This window comes from Hypanus sabinus, chromosome 8 (genome assembly GCF_030144855.1).
Source record: "Hypanus sabinus isolate sHypSab1 chromosome 8, sHypSab1.hap1, whole genome shotgun sequence".
NCBI lineage: Eukaryota > Metazoa > Chordata > Chondrichthyes > Myliobatiformes > Dasyatidae > Hypanus > Hypanus sabinus.
Genome location: NC_082713.1, coordinates 20224268 through 20240561, shown reverse-complemented (window position 1 = coordinate 20240561; position 16294 = coordinate 20224268). Strand labels below are relative to the sequence as shown.

General features: G+C 43.4%; 1 protein-coding gene across 1 annotated transcript in view; it reads right to left on the bottom strand.

Annotated features, from left to right (window-relative positions):
• Window positions 1-13904, bottom strand: part of ophn1 (oligophrenin 1) — a 231309-nt gene extending 217405 nt beyond the window's left edge. The window contains exon 1 of the mRNA XM_059976800.1: window positions 13402-13904. Within this exon, the coding sequence (XP_059832783.1) occupies window positions 13402-13555 (154 nt within the window). The 5' untranslated portion in view covers window positions 13556-13904. The remainder of the gene's footprint in view (window positions 1-13401) is intronic.
• Window positions 13905-16294: the final 2390 nt, after the last annotated feature.

Sequence of the window (16294 nt, the reverse complement as noted above, 5' to 3'; positions counted from 1 at the left end):
TACTGTAAACACTAGCCCATGGCAGACTATATCTAAACCTGAGAGGGAACTTCTTCACTCAGGAGAGTGGTGCGAGTGTGGAATGAGCTGCCAGCAGAGGTGGTAGATGTGGAACTGATTGCAACACTGAAGCGAAGAATGGGAAGGGTATTGAGGGCTGTGGTCTGCGGGCAGATTGACAGGACGAGGCAGAATAATAAATTGGAATTGACTAAATGAGCTGAAGGATCTGCTTCTGTGTTCTAGTGCCTTATGACTAGGTGAAAGCTACAATACTCTACACAAATCCACTGGCACCGAAAACACCGCCCATTGTGAATACAAGCAAATGTCAAATCATTATCAAGTTAATAATCCAATTTAGTTTGAGCCAGAAGCAGCAAGAGGGCACCCCAGCACCTGAAAGGAGGAATGAGAAAAGTTGCTGTTTCTGACCCACAGGGATTTGATAACTTAAGCTCAGCCACCAATGATTGAATGAGGCCGTGTGGTAATGCTAACCAATAATGCTAATCAATAAGCTCCTTGGGCACCTCAATCCTCGATTTCCTCACTTGCAGACCTCAGTCAATTCTCATTGGCAACAACATCTCCTGCACCACCACCGTCAGCACGGTTGCATCACAAGGCCGCCCCCGCTCTACTGGCTTTCCACTTATGACGATGAGGCAACTCCAATGCCACATTCAAGTTTGCTGATGAAATCAAAGCTGCTGATAGCTTTAGGAGCTGTCAGCGTATAGGAGAGCTTTAGGAGCTGTCAGCATATAGGAGAGCTTTAGGATCAGTATATAGGAGAGCTTTAGGATCAGTATATAGGAGAGCTTTAGGATCAGCATATAGGAGAGCTTTAGGATCAGCATATAGGAGAGCTTTAGGATCAGCATATGGGAGAGCTTTAGGAGCTGTCAGCGTATAGGAGAGCTTTAGGAGCTGTCAGCATATAGGAGAGCTTTAGGATCAGCATATAGGAGAGCTTTAGGAGCTGTCAGCGTATAGGAGAGCTTTAGGATCAGTATATAGGAGAGCTTTAGGATCAGTATATAGGAGAGCTTTAGGATCAGTATATAGGAGAGCTTTAGGATCAGCATATAGGAGGGAAATTGAAAATCTGGTTGAGTGGTGCCTCAGCGACACCCTCTCCCTCAAGGTCTGTTGTTCCTCTCGCCAATGCTGCCGCCTGATGCACATTGCCTTTTGCGTTTGTCTGTTTTTCTTAAACAAGGTTCAACATGCTCGATGCCCAACCCAGCCAGCACAGATGGAAAGCATGCAAGGAGCCGGCCGGATTCCAACCCAGGACCACTCACTTCCGGCCGGCTTCGTTCAAAGTCAGCAAAACCAAAAACCTGATTATTGACTACAGGAGGAAGAAATTGGAGATTGATGAGCCAGTTCTGGTCAGGAGATCAGAGGTACAGAAGGTCAGTAACCTTACATTCCTTGGCATTAACTTTCCAATGAATCTGTCCTGGGACTAGCATGCAAGTAGCATTACAAAGAAGGTACGGCAGCACCTCTACTTTCTGAGAAGCTGGCGCAGTTTTGGCATGTCATCTAAAACTTTGACAAACTTGAACTGAATTGACTTTATTTCTTACATGCTTTACATGTTACATGCAACAAGAGCATCTTGGACCTCCAGGTGGTCCACAGCAAGGGTGATTGATAAGTTTGTGGCCTAAGGTAGAAGGAGATGAGTTATACAGCTCTCATTACATGCACTTGCAGTTCAACCCTTTCAGTGAAAATACAGAAAGTTTGAAGTTAATAACTCATCTCCTTCTACCTTAGGCCATGAACTTATCAATCACCCCTGTTGTGGACTCTTTCTGGAGGTCCAAGATGCCGACTTCTACAAAGAAGGGATCCGTATGCTCCACAACCGCTGGACTAAGTGTGTAAATGTAGGAAAAATAAATGTGCGAGGTTTTCTAAAATTGACTCCTTCTACATTAGGCCACAAACTTATCAATCACCCCTCGTACTTGGATAATAGATTTACTTTGAACTTTTGAATGAGGGATTTTCAAACAAAAGTGAGAACATTGGGCAGCACATCTACAAGGAGCATAGCCACAATAGATAGAGCATAGACTGGAAAATTGGATGAAGCACAAGATACAGAGACTTTAGCCTGGGACAAGAACACCTGCATCAGAATGTGATACAGAAAGAGTTAGTAGTTAACTCAGAAACAGATCACCATTCACCTAGATAGGCAGGAGGATGTTAAAGGAACCTCTACAACCTTGTTGTAGGGTTTGGAGGCTTGCATGCCTCAATGACCAGGAGAGCTATGTTGGCTGGAGTCAGGGCTTTATGCTTTGGCTCTTGGTAAGGTCACACATGACAAACAGGTCAAAGGATAGAAGACAGACTGAGAGTGGTCCACCTGTCCTCCAGGTTCAGGAGTTCTGCTCAGATTCTGTAACAGAAACTGCAATCAGGAATCCTCCTCCATCTGAGTATGATGGGATTCCTGAATCCCCACCTGACTGCAAGACTGACAGTACTGAAAACCGAGCGACTGACACGAAGGAACCCTAAACACCAGTGGAGATGGAGGACCTTCATTGCTGCCATAAATGCCAAAGGCAAAACGGGCAGTAGAGAGCGATGGTAAAGGAAAACAATTCAGGAACAAGGGCATTTAAGTTACTTGCTCACTTAAAGAGTTAAGCAACCTATTTCTGTACTGCAACTTCCACATCCATCATTGATCTATTCGTACCATTAACACACTGATCCGGCATGGAAACTTGGACTGAACTGAGCTTTATTCAAATATTAATGAAGTTACATAATTAAAGTGCACTTTTTAAGTGAGAGGACAGATTCTCCAAAGAGTCACAGCCTCTGGCAGTTTTTCTTGTTCAACCCCAGAACTTAATAAAAGGTCCCAGCAAAGTTCCTCTTTACCAACCTGAGATAACTCAATGTTTTGTTGGGAAGAAAACTTGCCTCCACACTAAATCAATTTATACTTCAGTCCACATGACTGCTGATATAATGGACTGTCTGATACAGTAGTTGCCATGGGCTTCTGAAACGAGTGCTAAGAATGTGGAAGTCTGTGTGCCTTTATCTCAGCCCACCCCCATCTCATCTAGGTTCATTGTGCTTCTAATCATCGCTGGTACAGAACATCTTTGTAGAGCACTTATGTGGGAGGTTTCAGGCATGCTCCCAGGTCACCAGCCCGTCAATGTCTATTAAAGGGGCATTGTCTTTGTGGAAAAGTATTTAGTCAAATACTTCATATGAAGAGAAAGAAGGGCCAGAGGATTAGATGGCATTCTGATTATGTGACAAGTATCCACTGACTGTGACACCAACTACATTTTGTGTTCAGTTTCTTTACCCTGCTTTCAGAAAGTAACAATGGATCAGAGCCAGGGGTGGGAGCCATGACTTACCAGCTTCGCTCTCTAACCCCAGACATGCTAATGTCAACAGCAACATCCTGCCTCTTGTACAGCTGATGCCTGCGATTATTGGAAAGATATTGTTCCGACCAAATAGCTCAACTGGATCAACGACACACATCATACAGCAAAGAAATGCCCTCTGGACATCTCAAGCCTTCAATATCTGAGAGACACGCTTCAGGAATGGCTTGGAACATTCCCCACTTGTTAGAGTGCAGATCCAACGACCCTTGAAGCTTTACCTCAGAATCAGCTTATTATCACTGACATACATCATGAAATTTGTTGTCCAGGGGGAGCCCTTTCCTGTAAGATGTATGTTGTTGATCCAGTTGAACTATTTGGTCAGTACAATATTTTTCCAATAATCACAGGCGTCAGCTGTACAAGTGGCAGGATGTTGCTGTTGCTGCTGCTACAAAACATTAAAAGAGTACTGTAGAACTAAAACTAGAGTGCGTAGGATTAAGGTGCGATGCGTAGGATTAAGGTGCGATGTGGATGATTTAAAAGAGACTTGAAAAGCAACATGCTGCCACTTCCTCTGTGACATTGGCTACCTCAGTAAATAAATATAAGACAAGGTTGGATAGATTTTTGCATAGTAGGGGAATTAAGGGTTATGGGGAAAAGGCAGGCAGGTAGAGATAAGCCCATGCCCGGATCAGCAATGATCTTATTGAATGATGGAACAGACTTGATGGGCCAGGTGGCCTACTCCTGCTCCTATTTCTTATGTTCTTATGTAATTGTACTGACCAAGTAACTCAACTGATCAACCAGATTGTCACTCTGTCCTTGTCCCACAGAAAATTCTTCCTATATTAATTCAATTCTCTCTCCCTTGTACCCATTTCTTCCCCACTTGCCCTACATCTATTTACACCTCCAACAGCCTCACTATCTTGTTTTCTGATTCAAAACTGGCTTACTTTCATGATGGACATCCAGTCCCTGTACACCTCCAGCCACACCAGGATGGACTGAAGGCACTCCTTCCTTGAATACGGGAAGAGAGGCCAAGCAAGCCTCCCTCCCTCATCCACTGCACTTCCCTATTTCACTCCTACATTGAACACTCACCCTCCATCACCCTGTCAATCAATCTCTCCAGCCAATCACATTCCTCTGTGCTGTCCATCCTTGAAACTTTTCTTCAACCTCAAAACATGTTCAACTACAGATCAGGGACATGTCGGAAAGATCATTAACCTGAAATCTTCTCAGCTTCTCTCCTTCTACTGAAACTGATCTGCTGATAATTCTCTGTACTTATCTTTGTAAATAATGCAATTAGTCATAAGATAATCTTATAACATTGATTACATACTTGAGTTATTCCCTCAGTAAAACACCAAAAGAGATATACCAAAATAACAAAAAAAGAAAAATTCTTTCCTAAAGTTTTTTTAAATCAGCATCAGGTTTGTTGTTACTGACATACGTGTTAAACTCTGCTGCTTTGTAGCACAGTACAAAACATAAAAATACAAGCTACAGTAAAAAATAAAATAACACAGAAGAGGAATAATGAAGCAGTGTTCACGGGCCATTCTGAAAGCTGATGGCAGCAGGGAAGAAGCTGTTCCAAAAATACAGTGTGGGTCTTCACTCCTGTACCTCCTCCATGATGGTAGTAATGGAAGATGGCATGTCCAAGGTGCAGAAGCTTGTGTGCATGTGGAAGCTGACTGAATCGACAATTCACTGCAGCCTTGTTTGATCCTGGCAGTGTTGCAACCATTCAGAATGCTCTTCACCGCACATCTGAGAAACTTGCTAGAGTCCTTGGTGGCATGCAAGATAGCCTCAAACTCCCATGAAATATAACCACTGGCATGCTTTCTTTGTGATTGCATCAATATATTGAACCCAGGATAGATCCTCTGAGATGCTTGCTTCCTAGTACAGCACAAAATGGGCTCAAGGACGTAGCTGACTTCTACTTGTATCCACTTTCTGTCTGATGCAAGGGAACTTCCCTTGTTGCTGGGTAGGAAATTGCATTTTTGAGACTCAGTGAAAACAAGAGCAAGGCAACTTATTTCTGGTCAGGATAGCGTACAACTTCTAGCTCTTGTCAAGTTGATATTCTCACGTACCCACGTCTCTTCTGCCTCCTTGAAAAAAAGATGAGTTCAGCAATTTTACTGTGTAACGTCAGTGAGTCTTGTAAATGGAACACAGACTGAAACCACGGCACACCAATACAGAGGAAGTGAAAATTCAGGTGGTTAGCAAGCAGGCTTTAACTAAGATGAGACATTTCTTCAACTACTCCGTGGAGAACCTTCTGACTGGTTGCATCACTGTCCGGAATAGACCAATGCACAAGATCAAAAGAGGCTGCAGAGGGTTGTCAACACCATCACAGACACTAGCTTCCCCACCATTGAGGACATCTTTAAAAGGCAATGCCTGAAGAAGGTAGCATTTGTCATTAATGACCCTCACCATCCAGGGCATGCCCTTTTCCCATTATTACCATCAGGAGGTGATAAAGAGGCTAAAGACCCAAACTCAAAGCTTTTGGAACAGCTTCTGCCATCCAATTTCTGAAGTGTTCATGAACTCCTAACACAACCTCACTACTCTTCTTTTGGACCATTTATTTATTTTAATTTTTCATAGAATAATACAGGTGGAGCTGTACCAGAGTTGTGTTCTGTCCACACTCTTGTACAGGTCAGAATATTGGCAAATTGATGGCAGCGACCTTGCCAAACTGTTATCATTCCACACTATGAACCTCCAGAAGATCCTGTGCATTTTCTGGTCAAGAAAGATCTCCAACCTCGCCCTATTTCTTTCAATGCCATCAAGAGGACAAGGCTATAATCATCATGAGGAAATGCTGGAGATGCATTGGGCATGTGATGAGAAGAGAGGCCAACTCCGTCATCACCGATCCCCTGAAGGGCAGAGGAAACCCTGGAGACCAAAGACAACGTGGTGCTGTAACGTAGAGGCAGAAATGAGGACCCTGAACCAGCACCTGGGGCACAGTAGGGAAGATGGACAAAGAAAGACAGGTGGAGGACCCTCATTGCTGCCCTAAGCACCAGCAGTGTAACGGGCAGATGGATAGAGAATACAGCAGAAGAACAGGCTCTTCAAGCCAGCTTGTCCATGCCAACCATGGTACAGGTCTCAATCTAGTCCCATTTGCCCATGTTTGGCCCAAATCCCTTCAAGTCCCCTTCTATCCACATACTTGCCCAAATATCTTCTAAATGTTTTTAGTGTACCTGCCTCAACCACCTTCTCTGTCAGCTCATGCATCACTCTCTGCATGAGGAAGTCACCCCCTCAGGTCCCTTTCAAATCATTCACATCTCACCTTAAATCTATGCCCTCTAGTTTTTAGTTCTACAGTTTTTTTTTAAATGTATTGCTCTGTACTGCTGATCCAGAACTACAAATTTCACAACATATTTCAGTGATAATAAACTTCATTCTGACAGAAAGCTTCAAGGATCATTTGATCTGCATTCAAGCAGACAAGTAGAGAATGTTCCATGCCATTCCTGAAGCATGTGTCGCAACTGGCTGAAGGGTGGAGATGTCCAGATGGGAGCCACTTGCTGCAAGATGTCTGTATGGCTCATCCAGTTGAGTTATTTGGTCAGAAAAAGCTGCAGAGGATTGTAAACTCAGCCAGCTCCATCATTGGTATTATCCTCCCTACTATCGAGCACATCTTCAAAGGGCAATGCCTCAAGGACACAGCATCCATCATCAAGGACCTTCGCCACCCAGGACGTGCAAAGTACAGTTATTATCAGAGTCCATGTACTGTATGTTGCCATACACTACAGTGAGGTTCATTTTCTTCACAGTATAAATAACCACAACTGAATCAATGAAAAACTGCAAAGACACAGAAATAACCAGTGTGCAAAAGACAACAAATTGTGCAAGTACAAAAAGTAAAAACAGAATTATAATGATAATAAATATTGAGAACGCGAGTTGTGGAGTCCTTGAAAATGAGTCCATAGTTTGTAGAATCAGTTCGGTGCTGGGATGGGTGAAGTTAGCCAATCTGGCTCAGGAGACTAATGGTTAAGGGATAATAATCGTTTCTGAACCTGATGATATACAGATACAAGGCTCCCGTTCTCCTGCCTGATCGCAGCAATGAGAAGAAAGCATGGCCTGAATGGAGAGGGCACTTGATGATGGAGATTGCTTTTCTGCGACAGTGCTTGTTGCTACCTTCAGGGAGGAGGTACAGTAACTTGAAGATGCACAATCAATATTTAAGAAACAGCTTCTTCCCTTCACCATCAGAATTCTATCTCATTATTTTGATCTCTTTTTGCACTATTTATTTTTATATTTTATTTCTTAGTGATTTTTAATGTATTGCACTGTACTGCTACCACATAACACATTTCATGACATGTGTTAATGATAATAAACCTGATTCAATGGTATCTCCAAGGGTATTAATGACCAAAAAAAAGGAAGAATTGTGGTGGAAACACAATGATATTGGTGGCATTGAAAAGATAAGCAGCTAGACACTCTTCATTAGGAGGTGGTCATTCTTTGGCACTCATGTTAATAGACATTTATCAGTTGTTAAGCATTTCACTTTCTGAGCAGTTGTAAGCAGAACTTAACAATCATCAATCACCTCCACTTTTAATTCTTACAATGCAAGCAAGGCCACTAGAAGCAATAATTAAAGATAGCCAACCTACACTAGTGCCCCTAGAAACTGTTGCCTGGGGGCTTGAGCCAAATTACTTTTAACAATCACAACCATCTTCCTTTTTGCAAGATATAATGCCAACCGGTGGAGAGGTTTCCCTTCAATTCCTGCTGGCACCAATTTCACCAAGGATCCTTGATGCCAAACATTGTCAACTATTGCCCCAATGTCAAATACATTCATTGTTAATTACAGAACTATAGTGAGTCCTAGAGCAAGTAGCTCCCAGCACTGCCAAGTGGCCAGAACTTAATTTGAACAAGTAGATAACTGGTGACTAAGAGCTGCTTCACAGCACTGCCAGAGCCACCTTCCATTATTTTGAATACATCAGAACAGTTATTAACTGCTTTGGATTTGTCCTTTTGGCAGATAATGTCCCACATTGTTAGATTATTGGTACTGGTTCTCTACTTCTGAAGCTAATTCAGTTTGACAGCTGGTATTGGAAAGGTAAACAGATTGATCACAATCATAGTCAATGATCAAACAAATTCAACAGGTCATTTAGCCGATTCCTATTCCTTCTTTATCAAAATCAAAACATAACCAATGTCAAAAAACAATTTCTATTTATTTTCATAGGTCAGCTGATTGCAACCCCAACTTTTGAATCACCAGCTTCCAACTGAGACTCGAGCACTAAGATTTACCCCAACACACTGGCATAGTACTGATGGGCTGCTTCTCTGTAGGGTTGCCAACTTTCAGATGAGATTCCTCAAAACTACTCTTGGATGAATACAAAGATCCCATAGAACTATTTTTAAAAGAAAGAGAAGGAAGACCCACCAACCCCACCCAACTTTCTAATACTTAACCCTTTGTCAACATTGCTAAAAACTGATTTTCCCATTATTTCCACACCATCGTCTGTACAAACTGGTTGCAACATCAACCCCATTTTGTAGCACTGCCACAAGAAAGCAGCATTCATCATTGAGGACCTCCACTATCCAGGACATGGTCTCTTCTCACTGCTACCATCAGGAAGGAGGTACAGAAGCCTTAGGTCCCACATCACTAGGTTCAGGAACAATTATTACCCTTTAACCATCAAGCATGGTTAAGTGGCAATAAGGGGTAATCCTGAACCAGTATGGATAACTTCACTCACCTCAGGGACCTTACCACCCATGTTCTCAGTATTTATTTATTTGCAAAATGTGTCTTCTTTTGCATTTTGGTGGTCTGTCAATCTTTGTAGATTTTCACTGATTCTTTGTTCAACAGTGAATGCCTGCAAGGAAGTGTGTGTGTGTGTGGCGCGTGCACTATATTTTTTCTTGCCCCTTACGGGTGGTTGGGGACAGGTCACTATACAAATGCAAGCCTTTAAGCCTTTCATTCTCAAGTTAACTCTGTTCACACACATCATTTGCAACACCTGATATTCTTCCTCCTCAGGAGAGAAGCAGTTACAACAAAATGTCTAATTTGAAGAACTTTTGCCTTGCTGCATTGGAAACCAACAGTTCTGGAGTCATAAAGCATCATCTGCAAATCAGGAAGCAACTGGTTATTGTCTACAATGTTAGCTTGGAGATTAGTTTAGAGATAATCTTACAAGAATCTTATGAGTGTTGGAACAATTCAATCATTTCAAAGTACTTCAGAACGAGTAAACAAACTATTCTGATTTAATGTGCAAAACCTCAATCTTTTTCAACAGGATAAAAGCCATTTCAACTCAATGAGAAATAACTGGTCCAGAGATGATCAAAGGAGATCCACTGGCTAAAGCAGAATGAGAAGCAATGTATGGAATTCTGAAATAACAAGGGGAAAGATTGTTTTAAAAATTCCCTTTCTTATATTCACATGTTGAGAATAAGTTTAGCAGATGCTGGAGCACAAACCTAAACCAGCAAAAAGGTCGCATCACAAAGAACATTTAGATAGACAGGCAGCTTCATCATGGGCACTTAGCCTCCCTAGCATTGAAGACATCTTCAAAAGGCGACACCTCAAGAAAGGAACATCATTAAGTACCCCTTTTACCAGGGCCAGTTACCCTGTTACCTCTTCTCATTAATACCATCAGGCAATAGGTAAAGGATTCTGAAAACACACACTCAAAAGTTTTAGGAACTTTATTACTTGGATAATTTGTGGGTTTTTTTTTTCCTTTTGCTGTCCATTGGGTGTTGGTCTTTCTTTTTCTTTAAATTCAGTTATTTCAGGTTTCTTGCTTTGTGACTGCTTGCAAGCAAACAAATCTCAAGACTGTATATTTTATACATTTGTTGAATATAAATGTACTTTGAATCTTCCCTCTGCCTTCAGATTTCTGAATGGTCCGTGAACCTATTACAACTACCTCACTATTTTTGCTCTTAGTACACCACTTATATATTTCTTGTAATTTAAAGTATATTTTATGCCTTGCACTGTAATGCTGCCATAAAACTACACCGATGCTGCCATGTTATCATGACATATGTCACTGATAATAAACCTAATTCTGATATTTCCAGAGTAGAGATTAAGCTACCACGAGGAAATTTGCAGATGCTGGAAATTCAAACAACACACACAAAATGCTGGTGGAACACAGCAGGCCAGGCAGCATCTATAGGGAGAAGCACTGTCGACGTTTCGGGCCGAGACCCTTTGTAACTTTCTGTTAGTCCTGACAAAGGGTCTCGGCCCGAAATATTGACAGTGCTTCTCCCTATAGATGCTGCCTGGCCTGCTGTATTCCACCAGCATTTTGTGTGTGTTGTTAGAGATTAAGCTAGGCTCTTTGCCCTCACTGGAAACAGGAGTGAACATTTACTTATCACAAAAAATCTGTCATTTGTGGATGGATGGAATGAGAGACAAACAGAAACAAGTTATACTGGGTTTTAAGATACTAGCTGGAGATACCAGAAATCTGAAGGATAAGGTAAATACTGAGCAGATCAAGCTGTATTTGTAAAAAGAGACACACTTAATGCTCTAGATTGTTACGCTTTCAAAAGAACAGGCCCATTTTGAAATAGGTCAGCTGAGAATGTCACTGAACTCAATGAAATCTTGGAGGTTAGAAATATGGATCTGAATGAACAAGGTGCAAGGCAAACTTTTCATGGTATTGTACGTGACAATAACAATACACCAACATAAATGTGATATGACACTGTTCACTCCTGAGTCAATACCTGAGTCAGACTGCAAAGTGTTCGGTTTCTTCACTATGGAGCAGACTAAAAACTAAACTCTTATCATCTGATCTAGCAAATGAAAGGATGACAGACAGATCAACTATTACTTTCTTTGCACATGCCATCAGATTTAATATCACTGACGTGTCGTGAAATATTTGTTTTGCAGCAGTTCATTGCAATACGTAAACTTAGAAATATATATACACATATACAAATTAAACGAGTAGTGCAAATAGAGAGCAAAGCGGTGAGATAGCATTCATTATTCAGTCAGAAATCTGATGGCAGAGAGGAAAAAGCTGTTCTTAAAACATTGAGTGAGAGTTTTCAGGCTCCTATACCTCCTCCCTGCTGGTAGCAATGAAAAGAGGGCATGTCGTGGCGATGAAGGTCCTTAGTGCCATTTGATTTTACTCAAGGACCGGCAATACAATGAAGAGGAGTGCACAGCAAAAAGGATTAAAGACTTCCACCATCTATAACTGCAGCAACCAATGAACTTTGACCAGCACCGACAGGCTGCACAAACTCCTTTCGAGCAGTGGGCAACATGATGCAACTTAAAAAAAGCTGCAAGCCAATTTTCACATCCTGTGGATGACTAGCAACTTCTGGTAACCCCACCAACAAGCAGCAAAAAAAAACCCCAAGGTAACAATAGATTCAAGATGTAAACAAAAGAGGGGCAGAGAGGAAATCAATAACGAAAGCAGAATTGTGCAGAGTACCTTCCAAATGAGAATCATAGAACACTGCAGCACTGTGCAGGCCATTCGGCCCACACTGTTGTACTGACCTTTTAATCTACTCCAAGAATCATCTACAACTTGAATATTTTTGCTTAAAGAAAATACTGCAGGGCAAACAAGGAAATTTATCTCCCAGAGGGCTGGGGATTCCAAGTCATTAAAAATAATTTATTTTAGTTTTGAAAAGTGGGTGTGCAAATTAGGCAGGAAAAGAAATAAGTGCAGATACCACAAATCAGAGAAAGAGACATTTGCAACTTCCAATAGGTCTGACAGCAAAATGCAAAATGCAGGGTAACAAATATCCACAAGTCAAAAATGTGCCTCCATTATTGATGTTTGAAGCACATCTATAACAAGGATTGCTTTATGCTAAAGCATGTGTCAACATTTCTAGTAAAGTTGGATGTGTGGTTTATGATTTCAGGATGCATATTTACAAATGAAGAGTACCATATACAGGGTATCCAGTATAATTCATCCTCCTACCTCCTGATACCTTTTTTTTGTTTGAAAGTCTATGATTCCTAACTGGGATGTCAAAATACAATTGAAAATCTTGTTTCCATAATTAACTCAGATTCTACAGATACTGGAAGCTTCCCTTTCCCTACTGGACGTCCTTTCCTAACTGGGTAAGTTTGCCATACGGAAAAAAAAACTGTTCTACAAACGCGCCGTTACTGACGAAAAGCAAAAAGGTTGTCGAATAGGTGCAAAACTGGCCGCAAAACCTAGCAAACGAATCACAAGCCCATTCACTCAGCGATGTGACGAGAATTCAGTGAACAATTCCCACGGCACCAGCTCCATCCCAGTTGCTGCTGGCACCTATGAGTGGCATCTAGCGCCAGAGACACGATCGGGCACAGACAACCTTCACAGGGTTAGTGTCACTTGGACAAGACAATCCTGCCCACTCAGACACAAAACGAGATTCAAATAAGCTTGGAGCGGCAGATGCATTTGCAGTATTGAATCTGGCCGAATAGATTTCAACCTACTTACTAGCCTCGCATTATTTTTTGCTCTCTTTTTGCACTCTTCATTTAATTCTTAATATACATTTCTTAATGGTAATTTATAACATTTTATGACAGTATTATTATGCATTGCAATGCACTGCTGCCGCAAAACAACAAACTTCACGGCATGTCATTGATATTAAACCTGATTCTGATTCTATAGGACTTCTTTAACATAATTGCAAGAAAGAAATCCAATTTCACACTATCGCTGCTTGGTCCAGAAAGGTTTACCCCCCCCCCCACCCCCCCAGTCACGGAAAATAAAATTAGTTCCAAGGCTGCCCACCCTGCCTTAAAGGCGGTCTGTCGTAAAGTACTCACTTCGGATGGCATTGATTAGCGAGTTCCCGTCTTTGATCACTTCCTTAATGAATTTATTCGTCCTCTCCAGCTCCTGCTCGTAAGACTTGAGGCGCTCCCTGAAATCCGGGCTGTCCAGGGAGCAGTCGCTGAATTCCAGCGGCGGGTGCCCCATGATGAATCGGCGGTGCAAACCACGGCTTCTCCCCCGCCTCCGACCCGTCGGTGCTCGCAGCCTCCGGCGCCGTGTGCCTTGCCCGCTCCGCTCAGGTCGCTGCGCCTCTGTCACCCGGGAATCCGGCTGCTGTGAACAATGGTTTTGTCACAAAACGTTGCCAGCTGTGTCTTCTCCCCCTTGCCCCGGGATGCAGCCGGCTTGTCGCTGCCTTCCTCTTAGCGCCACCTCTCCGGCAGCTCGTTGTCTCGAGTGCCGGGGAGCTGATCAGTCGCTGTCTCCCGTGGACGGTGCAGCCACGGTACTGCCCTCCCGTCCCCGCTCCGCCTGCGTTCGCGATCGCTGGGCACCGTCACAGCCAGAGGGAGGGGCAGAGAGAGGAAAGGGAGGGCGCTGGCGCAGGCTGTTCAACGCCATCAGATGCTCCTTTTCGCATCGGTGCCTTCTGGCAGACTGTCTGAATTTGTAAAACCGTTTTAATACAACTCCCAACAACCCTGGGGAAAATACAACCCATCCTTCTCAATTCCCGAATATGGAGCCAAAAGATTCGCAGTGACTTCCTCAACTGGCGTTGCAGATCCAATTAACAAACCGGGCGCCCTGTCAGAATGAATTGAGTCAAACAGTATTTTAAAGGAACAGGCCTCCTTGAGTGAATACCGTTGCGGGTTCAGATCAAAGGATTTCGAGCTGTGTCATTCCATTTTTCTCAACTGACAGATATTGGTGTTGTCAGAATGTGTCTTTGAGGAATAATGGACACTCACCAATATGCTTACCAACAGAGGAGCTCCAGGACAGGTGCCACAGCCTCTGTCATGCTCCTGGCCCTGACACACCTAGAAAACAAGGACACATGTCAGAATGCTGTTTCTGGAATTCATTTCGGCATTCAACACTATTGTCCCACAGACCTTGTGAAGAAACGCCTTACTCCTCGCTCTAAGTGTAGCACAGGGCAACTGGGTATTAGACTTCCTAAACAACAGACCTCAGATAGTGAGGATGCACAACAGATCCTCCCTCCCCATCACTCTCAACACGGGTGCTCCCCAGGGCTGTGTGCTAAGCCCACTGCCGTACGCTCTGCTGACGGCCCAACGTTTGAGTAGTCACGTTGTCAAGTTCATCGATGACGTGACAGCGGTGGGGCTCATCACCAACACTGATCAGACGGCCTGCAGAGAGGAGATGGAAGAGCTCGAGGCCTGGTGCCAGGCAAGTTACCTCTTCCTCAACGCCAACAAGACAAAGATGGTAATCAACTTGAGGGGAACTCACAGCACTCACGCCCCTTCTTGCATCGACGGCACAACCGCGGAAACCGTAAGCAGTTTCCAATCTGGGAAGGCACGTCTCTCACAAACTCTCATGGTCCTGGAACACAATGAGGAAAGCTCGCCAATATCTGAGGAGGCTGAAGAGAGAATATCCATGCTCACATCTTTCTGCAGGTGTGCAGTGGAGAGCATCCTAACATGCTGCACCGCTGCATGGTACGGAAACTGCATTTGGCAGACAGGAAGGCTCGATAGCAGATCCTCAAAACTGCCCAACGTGTCACTGAAACCAGATTGCCACATAAAGGACGTATATAGAGAAAGGTGCCGGAAAAGGGCCGATAACATCATAAAGGGTCCCACCCACCCACCTCATGGATGGTTGTCCCACTCCCATGAAGGAGGAGGCTTCCTGTCAGATCGCCGGCAGGTGGTAAGAGTGGGCTCCCTCACCTCCACCCCTCTGACTCTCAATACAAGTGTCCCACAGGGCTGTGTACTGAGTCCCCTCCTTTACTCCCTGTATACCCATGACTGTGTCGCCACCCACAGCTCCAATCTGCTAATTAAATTTGCCAATGACACTACATTGATTGGCCTTATCTCAAACAATAATGAGGTGGCCTACAGGGAAGAAGTCATCTCTCTGACACAGCGGTGTCAAGAAAACAACCTCTCCCTCACTGTCACAAAAATAAAGGAGCTGGTTGTGGACTACAGGAGGAATGGAGATGGGTAACCCCCATTGACATCAATGGATCTGGGGTTGAGAGGGTAAACAGCTTTATATTCCTCAGCATCCACATCATCAAGGATCTCACGTGGTCTGTACACACCAGCTGTGTGGTGAAAAAGACACAACAGCGCCTCTTTCTCCTCAGACGGTTGAGGAAGTTTGTGATGGGCCCCCAAACCCTAAGACCTTTCTACAGCAGCACAATTGAGAGCATCCTGACTAGATTGATCCTGAACACATCACTGCCTGGTATGGGAACTGTACCTTCCTTAATCACAGGATTCTGCAGAGAGTGGTGTGGACAGCCCAGCTCATCTGTAGTTGTGAGCTTCCTGTGATTCAGGACACTTACAAGGACAGGTGTGTAAAAAGGGCCCATAGGATCATTGGGGACCCGAGTCACCCCAACCACAATCTATTCCACCTGCTACCATCCAGGAAGCAGTACCACAGCGTAAAAGCCAGGACTAACAGGCTCCAGGACAGCTTCTTCCACCAGACTGATGCACTCACACTGATTTTGAGTGTACTCTATATTACACTGACTGTTCTATTTATTATAAATTACTATGATTGCACATTGCACATTTTGATGCAAATGTAATGTAAAGATTTTTACTCCTCACATATGTGAAGAAAGAAAGTCAATTCAATGCAATACATAGCATCAACTCCAGGATCACCAGACTCTCCCAAGCAGTAAGACTGATCAACACCTCC